The 14757-nt window shown below is 41.1% G+C and overlaps 2 protein-coding genes across 9 annotated transcripts in view; both read left to right on the top strand.

Annotated features, from left to right (window-relative positions):
* TCEAL7 (transcription elongation factor A like 7) overlaps positions 1–11015 on the top strand; it is a 38124-nt gene extending 27109 nt beyond the window's left edge. For all 4 annotated transcript variants that reach the window (XR_013444461.1, XR_013444459.1, XR_013444462.1 and 1 more), the window contains 2 exons: positions 10039–10200; positions 10691–11015. The gene's annotated coding sequence lies outside the window, so the exon portion shown is untranslated. The remainder of the gene's footprint in view (positions 1–10038; positions 10201–10690) is intronic.
* A 386-nt stretch (positions 11016–11401) lies between these two features.
* TCEAL9 (transcription elongation factor A like 9) lies at positions 11402–14436 on the top strand. 5 transcript variants are annotated; one of them, XM_078063839.1, is made up of 3 exons: positions 11403–11586; positions 12094–12171; positions 12548–14436. In XM_078063839.1, exon 3 carries the CDS (start codon positions 12631–12633, stop codon positions 12946–12948), a length of 318 nt encoding a protein of 105 aa, XP_077919965.1. In that variant the 5' UTR covers positions 11403–11586; positions 12094–12171; positions 12548–12630; the 3' UTR covers positions 12949–14436. The 5 variants fall into 5 exon arrangements, with proteins under 5 accessions (XP_077919967.1, XP_077919965.1, XP_077919966.1 ...); XM_078063840.1 differs by having other exon boundaries at positions 12091–12171; XM_078063837.1 differs by having other exon boundaries at positions 11405–11586; positions 12094–12167.
* Positions 14437–14757: the final 321 nt, after the last annotated feature.

The raw sequence follows: 14757 nt of genomic DNA, 5'->3' as shown, positions 1-14757 counted from the left end.
AGCCCAAATGGACTAAGTCAATACTCAATATAATTGTATTTCTACTGCACTACCAGTGGTTCGCCAGTGTTAGTCCACATCAGAATCTCTCAGAGGAGCGTGATAATAATGTATGTTTTGGGGCCCAGTTAAGAGTGTGTTTAATTCATGGAATATAGGAAGGAGTGCCAAAGTCTACATTGTTAGCAAGAGAGATAGAAAATTCTAAAGCAGGCGGTCTATGTGACACATTTAATTTGAAAATCAAATTAAATTTTATTCATGTTTTAATTTGGCATGCCATCCGGACCCTACTAGGCTCCTTAGGAAATGCAAGTCAGCCTCTAGAGAAATAAAATTACTTACTTGCTGTTCTTTAGTTAAGAGTTAGAACTGGATCAAGGACAAGGATCCCCACAGAGTCATAGTGTGCATAGTGAACATTTATTCAACATTTACAATGTGTCAAACATTACAGTAGGCACTAGGAGTATAAGGTTGATAAAGAAACTATACTTGCTAAGAATGGCACAATTTTGCAGAGGAGTAATTGATAACATTTTTGTGGATTTTTTAATCTTACAAAATATTTTAAACCCTTCATGTAGGGACAAGATCAGGTTTTGGGAGTGTTATTCTGTTTTGATCTAAGAAGTTGAAAATCTCTATAATTTATATACTTCATATATGCCTGTTGCCCTAGTGGGTAGACCTGTCCAGAAGTCATCTCTGGCAAGAACATGGGAGGCATAAAAAGCCAATGTTGTTACCATCTGAAGGTTATTCTTGAAATTTCCACTACTAAACTATATAGAAAACCAACATAGTCTTTATTATAATTAAGATAATAAATGACTGGCTCCAACTGTTCAAGCTATCATTTTATTTTATTCATCATTTACTCTATTAATGAAGTCTCATATTCTTGTGTTGACCCAGCACTCTCCATCCAAATGGAATCATGTCTGATCCTCTGGACAGCAGAGGACTTATAAGTAAAATGGAAAAGGTCTATTTTTACTAAGACCTTGACTAACATATTAATTACTGAGGCACATTTGTGTGGTACCCACCTTGATAAGTGTGACAGTGATCTCATAGAAATCAGTGGGGTTTGGTCACCTTGAAGACTCCAACACATCAACCACTGTCAGCAGAAGGAAAAAGATGAAGGAGAGAGGACAGTAGAGTCTAGAAGACATGGCAGAATCCAGGGGAGGGTGGCACCCACTTTTCAGCTGCCTGAACTTGTTCCCAGGCTCAGGTTAGCTATTTCTCAGCCCTTCGAGTACCTCTGGGGTTTGGAGTTCTGAAAAGGCAGGGGCATGGGGCAGGGTCCAAGCCAATACAGTTCACACATTCAGTACCTCATCTGATTTATTCAGCAGCTCTGGGAGGCAAATAGTATTCCCTTTTCACAGGTGACAAGGGTGACCCTTTAATGTCATGGTAATAAATACTAGAGTTATAGTGCTAAATAAGAAATTCTAAAAAATAACTTGAAATGCACCTTTTTTATTCTTTCAACAAGTTTTTATTAAGTGGCACTTAAAAGAAGTTGATTGACACATTATTTCAACTATTTTTTATTATATTTAGGGATACAAGTAATATATACAAATTCTGGGAAAGTACAGTTATCAAAGATAAAAAATTTTAAATAATCTATAAGTATGACATATAAAGATAAACAGCCCCATTTTAGTAGATATACTTAAGATTCTATTCATACATATAATACATAATTAAAATATAAGCAACAATAAATTCACACATTGCTTTGTAACTTTTTCACTTTAAAATCCATAATGAACTGTACACCTGAAACTAGTGTAACATTGTGTGTCACCTATACTCAAATAAATATTGAACATCTTTCTATTCAAATGTGTGAAACACCTCTGCTGACAAAGACTTGTTGATTTACTCAGAATGAAATATTCAAATAGAAGCTGGCAATACTAAAAGCTTTGAAGCAACTGAATCAGCAAAATTACATCAAGAAAAGGCGAAGAAACAGAAAACAAACTGGAAAAGTATTAACTCCAGAGAAAACCTCAGTTTTTAAGGCACAAAGAAAAACTCATCATGGTGGTGATGATGACGGTAGACCCCATTAAGGCCGTGTGGACTATACCTTAATTTCGTTTACCTGAGTTTAACTCTCATCCCTTCCGTGAGCCATTCCATGTCATCTACATTTACCATGTTGATGTTATTGACAAGACTATTGGGCACCCCTCTTCTAAAATCCTGGGAAAGTGGAGCCCAACTCCGTTATTGCCTTCAGGCTCTTGGTCTTCATTCCCTCCCATCGGGGGAGTTTCCTCTCCATTCTGCAGAGATACTTGTTTCTCCTTTTTCCCTTTTCTTTTTTTTTTTCCTGGAGGACATTTTCCATGTTGAAATACCTCCCCCGACCCTCCCGATTATGTTTTTTTTTTTAGATTCCATTACTCCGAGGAGACAAAAGCAAACGAAAGGACTGAATGCTTGGTGGAAAAATTAGCACCCAGGACAGAGGCTCTACTATGTGCCTTTCAAGGTTCTGATATCAGGAGGTTTTTTTTAGTTCCATTTTTCCCACCTGAGAGGACTCTTGCGCCCTCTAGTGGGCATCCAGTCACAGCTCCTCTTCCCCACCCCCCACCCCCCCCGCAACCCTCCGCCCTCCCCGCTCGCTCCTTTCCTCCCTCGTCTGAAGCTCACCATCTTTCCTGTTGATCCTTCCCCAGGACTACTGCAGTCACCAAAAGGGTAGACCCCGAGGGGAGCCCCAGAAAGGGTCTGTTCCCATCTCCACCACTGTTCCTCACACCGACCTGAGCCTATCCTTGTAGTCTCCTCCCCCTCCACGTATGCATTCTCGCTGGGAGGCGTGCAGCCCTGACCCGCTGACCCTCAGCCCGGCGGAGCGACGGGGTGGGAGGATCCCCGGCAGCTGCAGCCAAGAGCTCGCTGCAGACCCGCCACTCGCCCCTCACCTCCCAGTATCTTGTATCCCAACTTTGTCACTCCTCATATTCCCTCTTTCTCAAAAGCCACCCTCTGCCTCCAGTACTCCTGGTCTTTTAAATACCCACAATGGTGGAAGAGGGGATACTACTTAAAATAGAATTTTTACCTTCTGTGTCTCTCTATTGCCTTCTCCTCTGATGCGTTTCCACACCTCTACTACCAAACTGTTTTGCACCAAATGGGCATGGGACCCAGGGAGCAGGGCTTGTATACGTTGAAAACTTTCCAGAGTATACCCGTATATCCATATTCATATACTGCTTGCCCCAGGACCACCCACAATGGACTTTAGGTAAGGAGCGGGTGTCAAGAACGAAGACTGACCCACTTGGTGGTTCTGCCTTCAGCTGCCAGCCATCCCGGTGCCAGAGTTAGCCCAGCCCGCTCAAGTCGGAACACAAACCCAGGGCGTTCCTGGACAATCGTTTTGCCCCCACTCTTTGACTTGAAGTTTTCCCTCCTCTGCAACAGGAATCATTACTCAGGATACAAAGCAAGGAAGGGACTTGGGCCCAGATAGACTCCCATCAGGTGACAGCCACATCACAGTGCATAGGCTTTCAATCCTCCCTCCCACTTAGGCAGGGCAGCAGGAAACCTTCATCCCCTCCTCCTCCTGTCACGCTGGATCTGGAATGTCTCTTTTTCCACCTAGGCAGGGTTTTCTCTTGGGAGTTACTGTCCATTTGCAATTCTTGCGGAATTAGCCCTTTCTCCTGTTTCCCCTGCCCTCTAACATGTTCCTTCTCCTGGTCTCCTCTCACCCTTGTCCTTATTTTTCTCCTGAGGCCCTTGTTTGCACCTAAATGGCCATAAAGTTAGGTATCAGGAAAGGGGGCTGGGAGTGGAAAGTGGAACATTAACTTTCTTCTGTGTACTTTTCTGTTCCATTTTTTTAATTTAAAATGCTTTGTTTTTACATTACAGAAATATAATACTTACATTTTGGGTGAGGAAGAGAATGAGTATCGCAAGATTCCTCTTTTCGCAGGAGTGCCTTGTTATTTGACTAAATTAACTAATAGCTAATAGAAAATATTTTGCATCAGCTACAAATGAAAGAGCAAAATTTTTAAGAGCTAATTGTTCAGGGGGCCCCTGGGTGGCTCAGTTGTTAAGCGTCTGCCTTCGGCTCAGGTCATGATCCCAGGGTCCTGGGATTGAGCTCCACATCGGGCTCCGTGGGAAGACTGCTTCTCCCTCTCCCACTCCCCCTGCTTGTGTTCCCTTTCTTGCTGTGTCTCTCTCTGTCAAATAAATAAAATATTTTTTAAAAAAAGAGCTAATTGTTCACAATGTTTAAGACATATTCTTTGGGGAGAAAAGTAATTTAGAATAAAAAAAATTAAATTTTTTATTAAATAGGAAATCCTTCATAACTTGGTCATGTTTGTATTTGTCAATTAGAAAATGTTCTAATAATGCTTCCTAAATAAGTTTCTTTGAAAATACAGGCTAATTAGTTTGGCAATTTTAAGCCTAAATTTTTCAAAAACAAATCAACATTGTACATGTTCACTAAATTAAACCCTATAGAGCCTAAGTGTCTTATTTTTGTCCTGTTTTAGAGAAATGATCTATTGTTTCCACTTCCAAGAGTTCTTTTTAAAGATTTTATTTATTTATTTGAGAGAGAGTGAGTGAGAGAGAGCACAAGCCGGGGGAGCAGCAGAGGGAAAGGGACAAGCAGGCTTCCCGCCTAGCAGGGAGCCCAATGTGGGGCTTGATCCCAGGAACCTGGGATCATGACCTGAGCCTAAGGCACATGCTTAACCAACTGAGCCACCCAGGCACCTCTCCACTTCCAAGAGTTTTTAATCTTCATAATTGTTTCAGTTATGTTCTGTTAGAAGGATGAAGCCTGCTAGGCCTCTCACCTCTGGCCTCCTTACCTGCAGGGAACTCTAGCCTTGCCTTGCTGGAGGGTTGCTGCCTGCCATTCCATCCCCACCATGGTGGCCCCTCAGCCAGGCTTAGGCCAGTGTTTAAGCAACTCTCACCCACTGAGCATATCAAATTATTTTCTTTGGGGGGGTGCGCAGGGGGAGAGGGAGAAAGAGAATCTTTAAGCAGGCTCCACACCCAGCACAGAGCCCGATGGAGGGCTTGATCTCACAACCCTGAGACCATGACCTGAGCCAAAATCAAGAGTCATCAAGAGTCGGAGGCTTAACCGACTGAGCCACTCAGGCGCCGCCCCCCCACTCACTGACTATACCAATTAACCTAGACCAGGTGTTCTCAACCCAGGAAGCCTATGGACCACCTGAAATTCTAAGCAAGTTTGTGCATGTTTGGGGCTAGTGAGGTACATGAAATTTTGTGGGGAGAGGGTTGTACCTTAGGAACCTGAGAAAGCCTAATACACGAGCAGGGTGACATTATGAGGAAGCTGAAACTATGAGATAGAGCCAAGACATAGGAGGAGAAGGGGATGTGAGAGGAAGGGAGAATGAGACAGCAGCTGAGCCAAGTTAATGGCAGAGCACTATAGCGTGCCGGTCCTGGCGCCTAGAGGTCCACTGGAAACTGGCTGTTGGTTCTCAGATTCCCTTAACATCATTGTGCTCTTCACTGCCCCATAAATGCTTACCATGGATCCTGCTTCAGCCGAGCTAGCCTAAGTATCTATATCTTACAACCAATCGGACTAACTGAAACAATAGTTACCTGTAATAAAGTGTTCTTAAAAATCAACGAAATGACAGTAGTTATCACTACCTTAAAACTGGTGAAGAGACATCAAAAAGGTAGTGACCAAAGAAGACATCTATATGGAGAACAAATATAAGTTATTCAGACTCCCTAGTGGTCAAAATATATGAATGAAAACTTTAGGGTACTCTTATTCACCTGTCAAAGTGAGGAATTTTTTTTAAAAACCATACTATCCATTTTACGTGAGGTTACTCACATGGACTGTCAGTATACTTGTAAATTGGTTAAATTATCTTGCAGGCCCTTTGGCAATACACATCTAAAATTCATAAGATTTTTCAAACTTTTAGACCTAGCAATTTCAATTCTTGAAATTTTTCCTTAGGGAATAATTATGATGTTGTGCAAAGATTTCAGTGATGGCTTGGCTTATGATAGAAAAAGAAAATATAGAGGAAACCTAAATATTAAGCAACAGGGAATTGATTAAATTACTGTTAATTTTAACATGATGAAGTACAATAATAATAAGTTTGAGTTATCTTAAAAATATGTATTTCATTGTCTTGTGTGTGTAATTCAGATAAACTGTAAAGAATTTGGAAAATATATAAGAATTATAGACATAAAATTTAAAAAATCCATATTCCCATAAAACTTACATACTGATAAGCTTAAATACTTTGTTATGATTTTTCCCCCACTAACATTGCAACTTATGTTAATATGCTATGAAGTAGGGGTCTAAATATTTCAAAGGTAAATTTGACTAGGTGGGATTTCACTTGATATGCTGACTTTAGAATCCAGCCAGATGCAACTCCATTGTGCTAACACATCCAATCAGGGATGATAACTGAGACGAAAAGTCTGGAAGAGACATATAGATTACATACCCAGTAAACACCTAATTAATATTTATTGATAATAAGTGGATAAGATACATGTTTGAGAGTCATCAGATAAATGAAATTGAGTGTAGATTCTTGAGGGGTTTCTTTCCTAAATATAACTAGGATAATTTTATACACATTGTTTTATAATCTGCTTTTACATAATAATATTTATGGTGTTTATTTGCAAAAGTAAAACATTTCCCCTGGAAAAAAAGTCAGGAACTATAGATAAATGCTGTTTGTCAAGCAAAGCCAGAAATACAATCCTTTCTTTTTCTCTTCATGTAAATTTCCAAAGGAATTGAATTGGGGGGGGGGCGTCTGGGTGGCTCAGTCGGTTAAGCATCTGACTCTTGATCTCAGCCCAGGTCTTGATATCAGGGTTGTGAATTCAAGCCCTGTGCTGGGCTCCACACCTGGCGTGGAGCCTACTTAAAAAAAAAAAAAAGAATTGAATTGGTGAATTGGCAACTAAAACTATTTTATAATCTGCTTAAAATATTATATTATTGCTAACAATATTACTTTCCCTGGCAAAACATTATCATAAAAAGAAAGGTTTCTCACCAGGTAAAATTTAGGGAAGAGATTCCTCCTTTCCTATGTATGACTAATACTTCAGCTTGACTATCTCAAACTTAGATTGGAGAAGGCATAGTCAGAACAATAAGAAGAGTCTCATTTTAAGGCATACTAGTCACAAAGAGGGCAAGGGAACCAAATGCGAAGCATTCAACCATTGCAAGGACCCCACACCTTAAATGGGTAGTGGAGCTCTTAAATCAGATCCTACTCCACTACAGAAGTACATATGTGAAATAATGTCCTATAAAATAAGACTGCACTATTTGCAGACTACTCTTTATTATAGAAGTTACACATCCCCACTGAGAAAATGTAAAAGAATCTACAAAGAAGTATATAAAAAGAGAATACAGATCACCCATAAGCCCACCAACCATCCAATCATACCCACTTTTAGTATTTTGGTGTATATTGTTCTATAATATTTTCTATGCAGGCATACATATAAATATCTACATGCATTTTACTTTTTAAAATCAGATCCTCTGCAAGTTACATTTTGTAACTGGCCTTTTTCACATACCAATATATTATAAAAACACCTCCATTTCAATAAACATATGGTTGACTTATATTTGTAAGATATTTTATTTCTTCTGCATGTTTTCAAAGGTTTGTCTCATTTTTCTGAATATTATTAATTAATACATGACTATTAAAGATAAAATTTAAATATATAAACGCAACACTTAGAAAGTAAAAGTTGCCTTTATACCAAATACTCATTCTCAAATATATCCTAGGGGAATAGTTCAGAGTATATTCATTCACATTTCTACTATGACAGAGAAACACAGTAAGACCCCACAATAAGATGGTGTTGGATAAAATATGGTGGGTGAATTGTGTAAGACTAATGACTCATAGACCTGTACCTCTGAAATAAAAAAATACATTATATGTTAAAAAATAAAAGAAGATAGTAGGAAGGGAAAAATGAAGGGGGGGGAATCGGAGGGGGAGACGAACCATGAGAGACTATGGACTCTGAGAAACAAACTGAGGGTTCTGGGGGGGGGTGGGAGGATGGGTTAGCCTGGTGATGGGTATTAAAGAGGGCACGTACTGAATGGAGCACTGGGTGTTATGCACAAACAATGAATCATGGAACACTACATCAAAAACTAATGATGTAATGTATGGTGATTAACATAACATAATAAAATAAAATTAAAAAAAAATATGGTGGGTGATGGGGTATGGGGAGGGGCGGAAATGGAAGGATGACATTTAAGCGCCAGTGCTGAGTAAACATCTGTTACAAGGTGGCCTCAGAACTCAGCGGAGTCCCTGATGGATTTGGGTTGTGCACCCCGCTAACCAAACAGGCTCACATCAGTCATTCATTCATCTCCCAATAACACAACCTGAAATTTTATAGGTTAATTTTGTGGACTTTACGTATGTTATGGTGCAATTTAATTATATGCTCATATTTTGAATGCCCCCAAATAAATATATGTATGTTGTGACAGAAATGTAGTTCTACATATATTAACTTTCAATTTGCCTTTTTTTATTTATATGTATGTATAATGTAATGGTTACTTTCCATTTCCAAATGGTAAGTACATTGGTGTAGTTTGAATTGTTTTAACAGAATCATGAAGTTTGTCTTCTTTATCCCCTATCAAAATTATCTGGGAGACTCCTTGGCTCATGAAAATGTGCACACAAGTGTGTGAATGTGCACGAGCACATGCTTGGGTGCGTATCTGCTATTGCCTAGAACAATTCTCTCTTTCTGTTCCTTCATTGCTGCTTTTCCCTTGGGGCTTCTCTTTGTATAAAGTCCAAGTCAAAGGACTGATACTAGGAATTCAGATCTATGAACTTTGGTGTGGTAAATCATTGTGACCACCATTAAATATTTTCCTATGATGAGTACCTAAGAAGAGATTTACAGGCTCAAGGGAATGCATATTTCAAATACTTAGCAATTGCTTAAGTATATCCTGTCCAGAAAGGTTGACCAATTCAGATTCCATGACCTGAAAATAAGTGAGAAAATCCTCGGGGTTAAGTGCAGAACATGTTACCAAGTCCTTACATTGAACCTGCTTTCGGATGAAAGCCACCGGCAATAGACATAAACGTCCCTAAGGAGGTGCGAGTGTACTTCTACCAGCGAGGCAGCATGAGACAGGCCAGGGTGATGGTAAGGCCACAGGGCCTAGGTTCAGTCTGACTGCTCTTCTTTCCTGCCCACCCTCCATCTAGGTCCTGCCCACATTCTGAGGCTCGGGTCAAGGTTTGTTTTGGGTTTTTTTTTTTTTTTTTTTTTTCCCCTGCTTGAAGCTTTCTTTGACTGTTTTGGGCTAACTGGTCATTGACTTCTCTGAGTCCGTGTTGGCCTGGCTGTCCACTCTTTCCTTTAGATTTCTCCAAATAGCCTCATGTGAAAGAGATTCTGCCTTTTCAGCTATCTCTTCGATTCTACCTTTAGTGTGAACCCGCAGGGAATGTGGCCCACTCTCAGGATAGACTTAGAGAAGAGGCACAAGCGGGTCTTGGATTTGGGCTCCAGGTCCTTTGGGCAGGATATTCTAGGGTCTTAGGTGTCTCAAATGTAGTCTAGAAGGAAATAAATGAAGGCTCCAAGTAAACACATCTTCTTGCCCCGCTGACTCTTCACTACCTGGGGAGGACGCATCCAGAAGAGGGCCCGATGCTGACCCTCTAAAAGTGGGGCCTTGGGCTGAGGCCTTTTCTGCTCAGATATGAGGAGATAATGTCTTTGGGCATATTGTTTAAATTCTTTGTTTAGTTTAGGACATGCATATATATGTATATATAATGGAAATGACTTACATAAAATAGAAATGAAAATATCCTCCTTGCAGTTGGGTTGCTTGAGAGTATAAAATGAGATAACGGCAGCAAAGCATCTTTCCCTTTTCAGGACATTCTCAGGATTTCTGGAACTATTTTCATCAAGCCGAAGGAAAGCAGCTGCCACTCAGGATGTTTCCGTTTTCCCACGGACAACATATTGAAGTGTTTTACTAATCGCAAGCTTCTTTCTAAAGTTCTGAGAGCTTGCCTGGGCTCTCCTGTTTGGGAGGTAAGGCCAGTACAGGGAAAGTAACTTACTCAGGGTCACACAATCTAGTTCTGGCCCTGGGGCTAACATCTCCTGTCACACCAGTGTTCTGTTCGGCAGACCCAAACCATTCTATCTTGAGTTTCCTGGTACTCAAATACACATGCTCCCCAGAAGATAGGAAAATGTGACAGAAGGGCAAGTGAAATAAAAAAAACATGGGGTAAAGGTTTTTTTCTTTCTTTCTATATAATCTATTGAGCTCTTTATTCTGCCTCATGAAGGGGCACCCAAACTTACATAAAACAAAAATACATGTATGTCTCCTGCTATTTTTTAAGTGTTGCCTCTCAGAGCTATGTAATTTTTATTGGCAAATTTGTGACTTATACTAAAAGACTGAAGTGAGGCTGAAAGGTAATCAGTATCTGTTGAAGATGATATGAGCCAGGTATCATTTAGAATTCCCAAAAGTCAGTTCTCTGAGGTGTACGTTATTATTCCCTTTCAGATGAGGACACTTGGGATCATGATGTGTACCTGACAACTGATGATTCTGCAGGAGCACAGCTGCCTGGCAAATACCGCCATCAGGGCTCTGGAGTCAAATATTACTTTTTTTTTTTTTTAAGTTTTGTATCATTTTCCCCAAATGAAATCCTAATATAATTATAACAATAGCTTGCACTTTTAGAGCACTTACAATAGGCCAGGAACTATTCTCAGGACTGTACGTGTATTAAGTCATTTAACCAAAGTAATTTTGTCTTTGTCTTTTCCAAATATAAAAAAAAAAAAAAAAAAAAAAACATGTTACTTTTGTTTAAAAAAAAGAATATACAACTATTAAGAATAAAGTGAAAACTAAATTTAAAAATGTCACTCCTGTCCCAGGCTCCTTTTTTTTTTCTCACACCTCGTTGCCAAACCAACCCTGTTCCACAACAGCCAGGGACCAGACTGCAGATGAAATGGAGTCTGGGGGAGGGGCGATGGATGTAGGAGTTCTTAATCCTGGGAGCTGAAGGCACCGAAGTGACCATTCTTAAAAGAAGTAGAAAAGTTTAGTAGCTCCAGAAAAAAGATGCAGCCCCTCCCTAGTAGTCACAGAAAGCCAAATAACATTTTGCCCTCCGGCATAGGCAACAATAACAGAGAATGACAAGCCAGATGTATGGGGGGGAGGGGGCATAGGCGGGCCCACTTCTGCCGCGCTTTTGGTGGGAGTGGAGATTGGGGACCAGAGCTCACTGGTGACGCAGATCTCACGTGACCAGGAGTCGACGTGTGCAGAAGTCCTGCTAGTCTGGTCCTTGTTCCCGTCTGGGTACCAGGTTTCCTTTAGCAGTGCAGACGGCGGAGCCTGACGCCAGGGGAAAGAGGAGTCAACTTGTCGGAATTTTGCAGGTTGGTGTCAAAATAGGTGCTGCTTGGGGCTTTCTAGGGTGGGAATGGCCTAGGGCAGAGACTTGAGAGGGAGCCCTGGTCAAAACCATCCCTCCACCTCCCTCCTCCGAGTCTGCAGGAAATGATGACCCTTGGGAAAGGGACTAGGAGTCCCGGGAGAAGGATAAGGAGACCTGTGATAGTTTAAAAATAATCATCCTCTGCCACTTCAGACCGCTTTCCCAAGACCTACCCTACCCCCCCCCCCCAACCCCCGCCTCAGTAAAGATAGTTTGGAAATAATCTGCTTTTCCTACTCCCTGTCTGATGGGAAATTCGAGCTAACTTGCACTGTGGGGGCGGGGGGAGAAGTGGGAGAAACAGAAGGTGGGAAAGTTTCATAGCCAAATACCTTAATGAGGAAAAAGGTACTTGGTGCGGGTGGGCCCACCAAGCGCTCGCCCCTCCCCCACCCTCCCCCCTTCTCCAACCCTCCCTCTTCCCCTCCCGTTTTCCGTTTGTCAGCAGGTCAGCAGGTCTGTCGTTCCTAGCACTACACAAGGCTAGAAAAGGGGAGGAAGAAAGCGATCGGATCAGTACAAGTAGGTGAGGGGAATATTTTAAAGACCCCTGAGGTGGAGGGGGGCGAGGGCGGGACAGAGGTTGTGGGCCCCACTGTTCCTACCCCCGGCCGGTTCTCCCTACGTACTCAGTTCTAGGAGGGCCTTGTGTTTTGCCTTGTGCGGAGAAATGGTTGGGGAAGGCCTTGAAAAAGGCTGGAGGGAGGGACGAGAGAGAGGTAAGGAAATGGAAAGTGGAGGTTAGAGCCGCAGGCTCAGGGAAGTCCTGATTGCTGATTAAGTCTCCCAAGTGGAAGATATTTAATGATAGCTCTGAATCAAAGAAAGTAAATGCTGAGACCTCTGTCCAGAGCACTGGTCCATTCACCAAGCCTTTGACTTACGGTCACCTTGCTTCCCAGGAGTAATTGTATTCAAGGAGGAATAAAGCAGGAAAAAAGAAAGGAAGAGAAAAGGAAAGAAGGAAGGAAGAGAGACTCACAAGATGAAACCCTGTCAAAAAATTGAAGGAAAACCAGAAAATGAGAGTGAACCAAAGCTTGAGGAAGAGCCAAAGCCTGAGGAAAAGCCAGAGGAGGAGGAAGAAGAGCCAGAGGAGGAGGAAAAAACAGAAGGAACTTTTAGGGAAAGGCTGATTCAGTCTCTCCAGGAATTTAAAGAAGATATACACAACAGGCATTTAAGCAAGGAGGATATGTTTAGAGAAGTGAATGAAATAGACGAGATAAGGAGAGTAAGAAACAAACTTATAGTCATGCGTTGGAAGGTTAACCGAAACCATCCTTATCCCTATTTAATGTAGTTTGCCTTGATTTTAATTTTTTTCTGATAGTAACATTGTCATAGAGCTTTCTTTTGATTTGCATTTTCCTGATATACCTTCATGCATCTTTCTACTTTTAACTCGTTGCTATTAGTGATTTTAGATGCATCTGTTGTTAATCTTCATCTCATTTTTTATCATATTTTGAACCAATATACAAGTCTCTGTCTTTTAATAGGAGAGCTTTACTCATTTGTACAAAAAGAGGTTCCTGACAGGATATAAAATGAAAAAAGGTTACTAAGTAATATGTGAATATCATATTTTTGAAAGGAAGAATACATTTGTATATTACATATATGCACAAAGAAACGTGTGAAGGATGAAAGACAAAAAGTATAGTCAGTGGTAGAATTATGAGTAATTTTTTTATTCTGCTTATTTGTATTTTTTCTTATTCCTAGAATGTATACACATTATTGTTAAAGTAATAAAAGTTTTATAACAAAAAAGAAGTAATCTACAGCACTTAATCAATTTATTTCTAAAGGCACTGGGGGCCACTTAATATTTGTTGACAGAATTTTAGAAGCAAAGGTGAACTCCAAGTTACCACAAGACCACTTAGCTAGAAGAATAAATTTTTTATATCTTTTCTCATCTGTAAAATAGAGATAATAATCTCTAAGGGATCATGTGAGGACCAAATAAGGTAATGACTGTGAGCTCTATTTTAACAGGTTTTTTCCCCCATCTGCCCATGTAGGATCCCAACTCCCAAAGGCTTTGATTCAGCTATTTGGGATGATGGAGAAACTAGTTCTCACCTGTGCTTAAGAATAAATCCAGGCAACTGTTAGGTGGGTGCCCCCCTTTATGTTCCTTTCCTGCCCCACCTCCCTTTCTTCTCCCCTTGATATTATCATGTATATTGGATAGTTCTGCCCCTACATCCAGGCCCCTACCTATCTTTTGCTGATGTTCTGGAATTCTCAAACAGTGAAGCCCAGCATATTTCTTCAGAACCCCCAATTGGCTGAATCCTCAGACGGACCTGCAGAAGTGGGGAGAATGCCCATTTCTTCAGTTTAGACAGATAGTTATGCAGGGCAACTTGGGCCATGGTATCTTGACAGTTTGGGGAATTTTAACCACAGGCTCGAACTTCCCTCATAAGACTCTGACAACAATGGGTCCATTTGGGGATTGGACCAGAAGGCAAGTCTGAGTAACAGATGTTATGCTTTAGTCAGAATTGCTTCCCTTTGAGTCTAAAGATTACGGTTTTATCTTCTGACTGTTTCTTTAGGGTGAGTGATCTCTCCCAGAAGACTGGTGGCAGGCCCTCCTCACCAGTTCAACAGATACCTCTAGGCCTGTGTAAATTTTAAAGGGAGGTTCAAGTGGGATTTGGGGATACTGCCATCCTTACCTGGAAATGTGAAAATGCTATGTAAGACTGTATGTGTATATTTACATCCAAATCTATGTATCTATATATGTATCTATATATATCTATGGCTCACAGTTTTTCCAGTTGTGTGTTATTTTATTTTTCCTCCGTGATACTCTTTTTGGGGCAATTCATGACTCCAGACTATTCAAGGTTGCAACAGCCTGATGGATGCTGGTTGGGCTGGATTCCGACTGGAGTGAGATAAGCTTGCAGGGGCTCACTGCCAGTTTTATAAGACAGGATGAATCCAATCCCCTGGTGCTCCGAGGGGCAGTGCTCAGGTAGGATATAGAAGGGCTCATCCAAGCCACACGTCTCTCCAGGGTGGGTCTGACTTTGGTTTCTCTGCTTCAGATTGAAGCAGGCACTAGACTCCCCTCAGCTGATGGCCA

This window comes from Halichoerus grypus, chromosome X (genome assembly GCF_964656455.1).
Source record: "Halichoerus grypus chromosome X, mHalGry1.hap1.1, whole genome shotgun sequence".
Classification (NCBI taxonomy): domain Eukaryota; kingdom Metazoa; phylum Chordata; class Mammalia; order Carnivora; family Phocidae; genus Halichoerus; species Halichoerus grypus.
The sequence above is the reverse complement of the archived record's forward strand: the minus strand, read 5'-3'. Positions and strand labels throughout refer to the sequence as shown.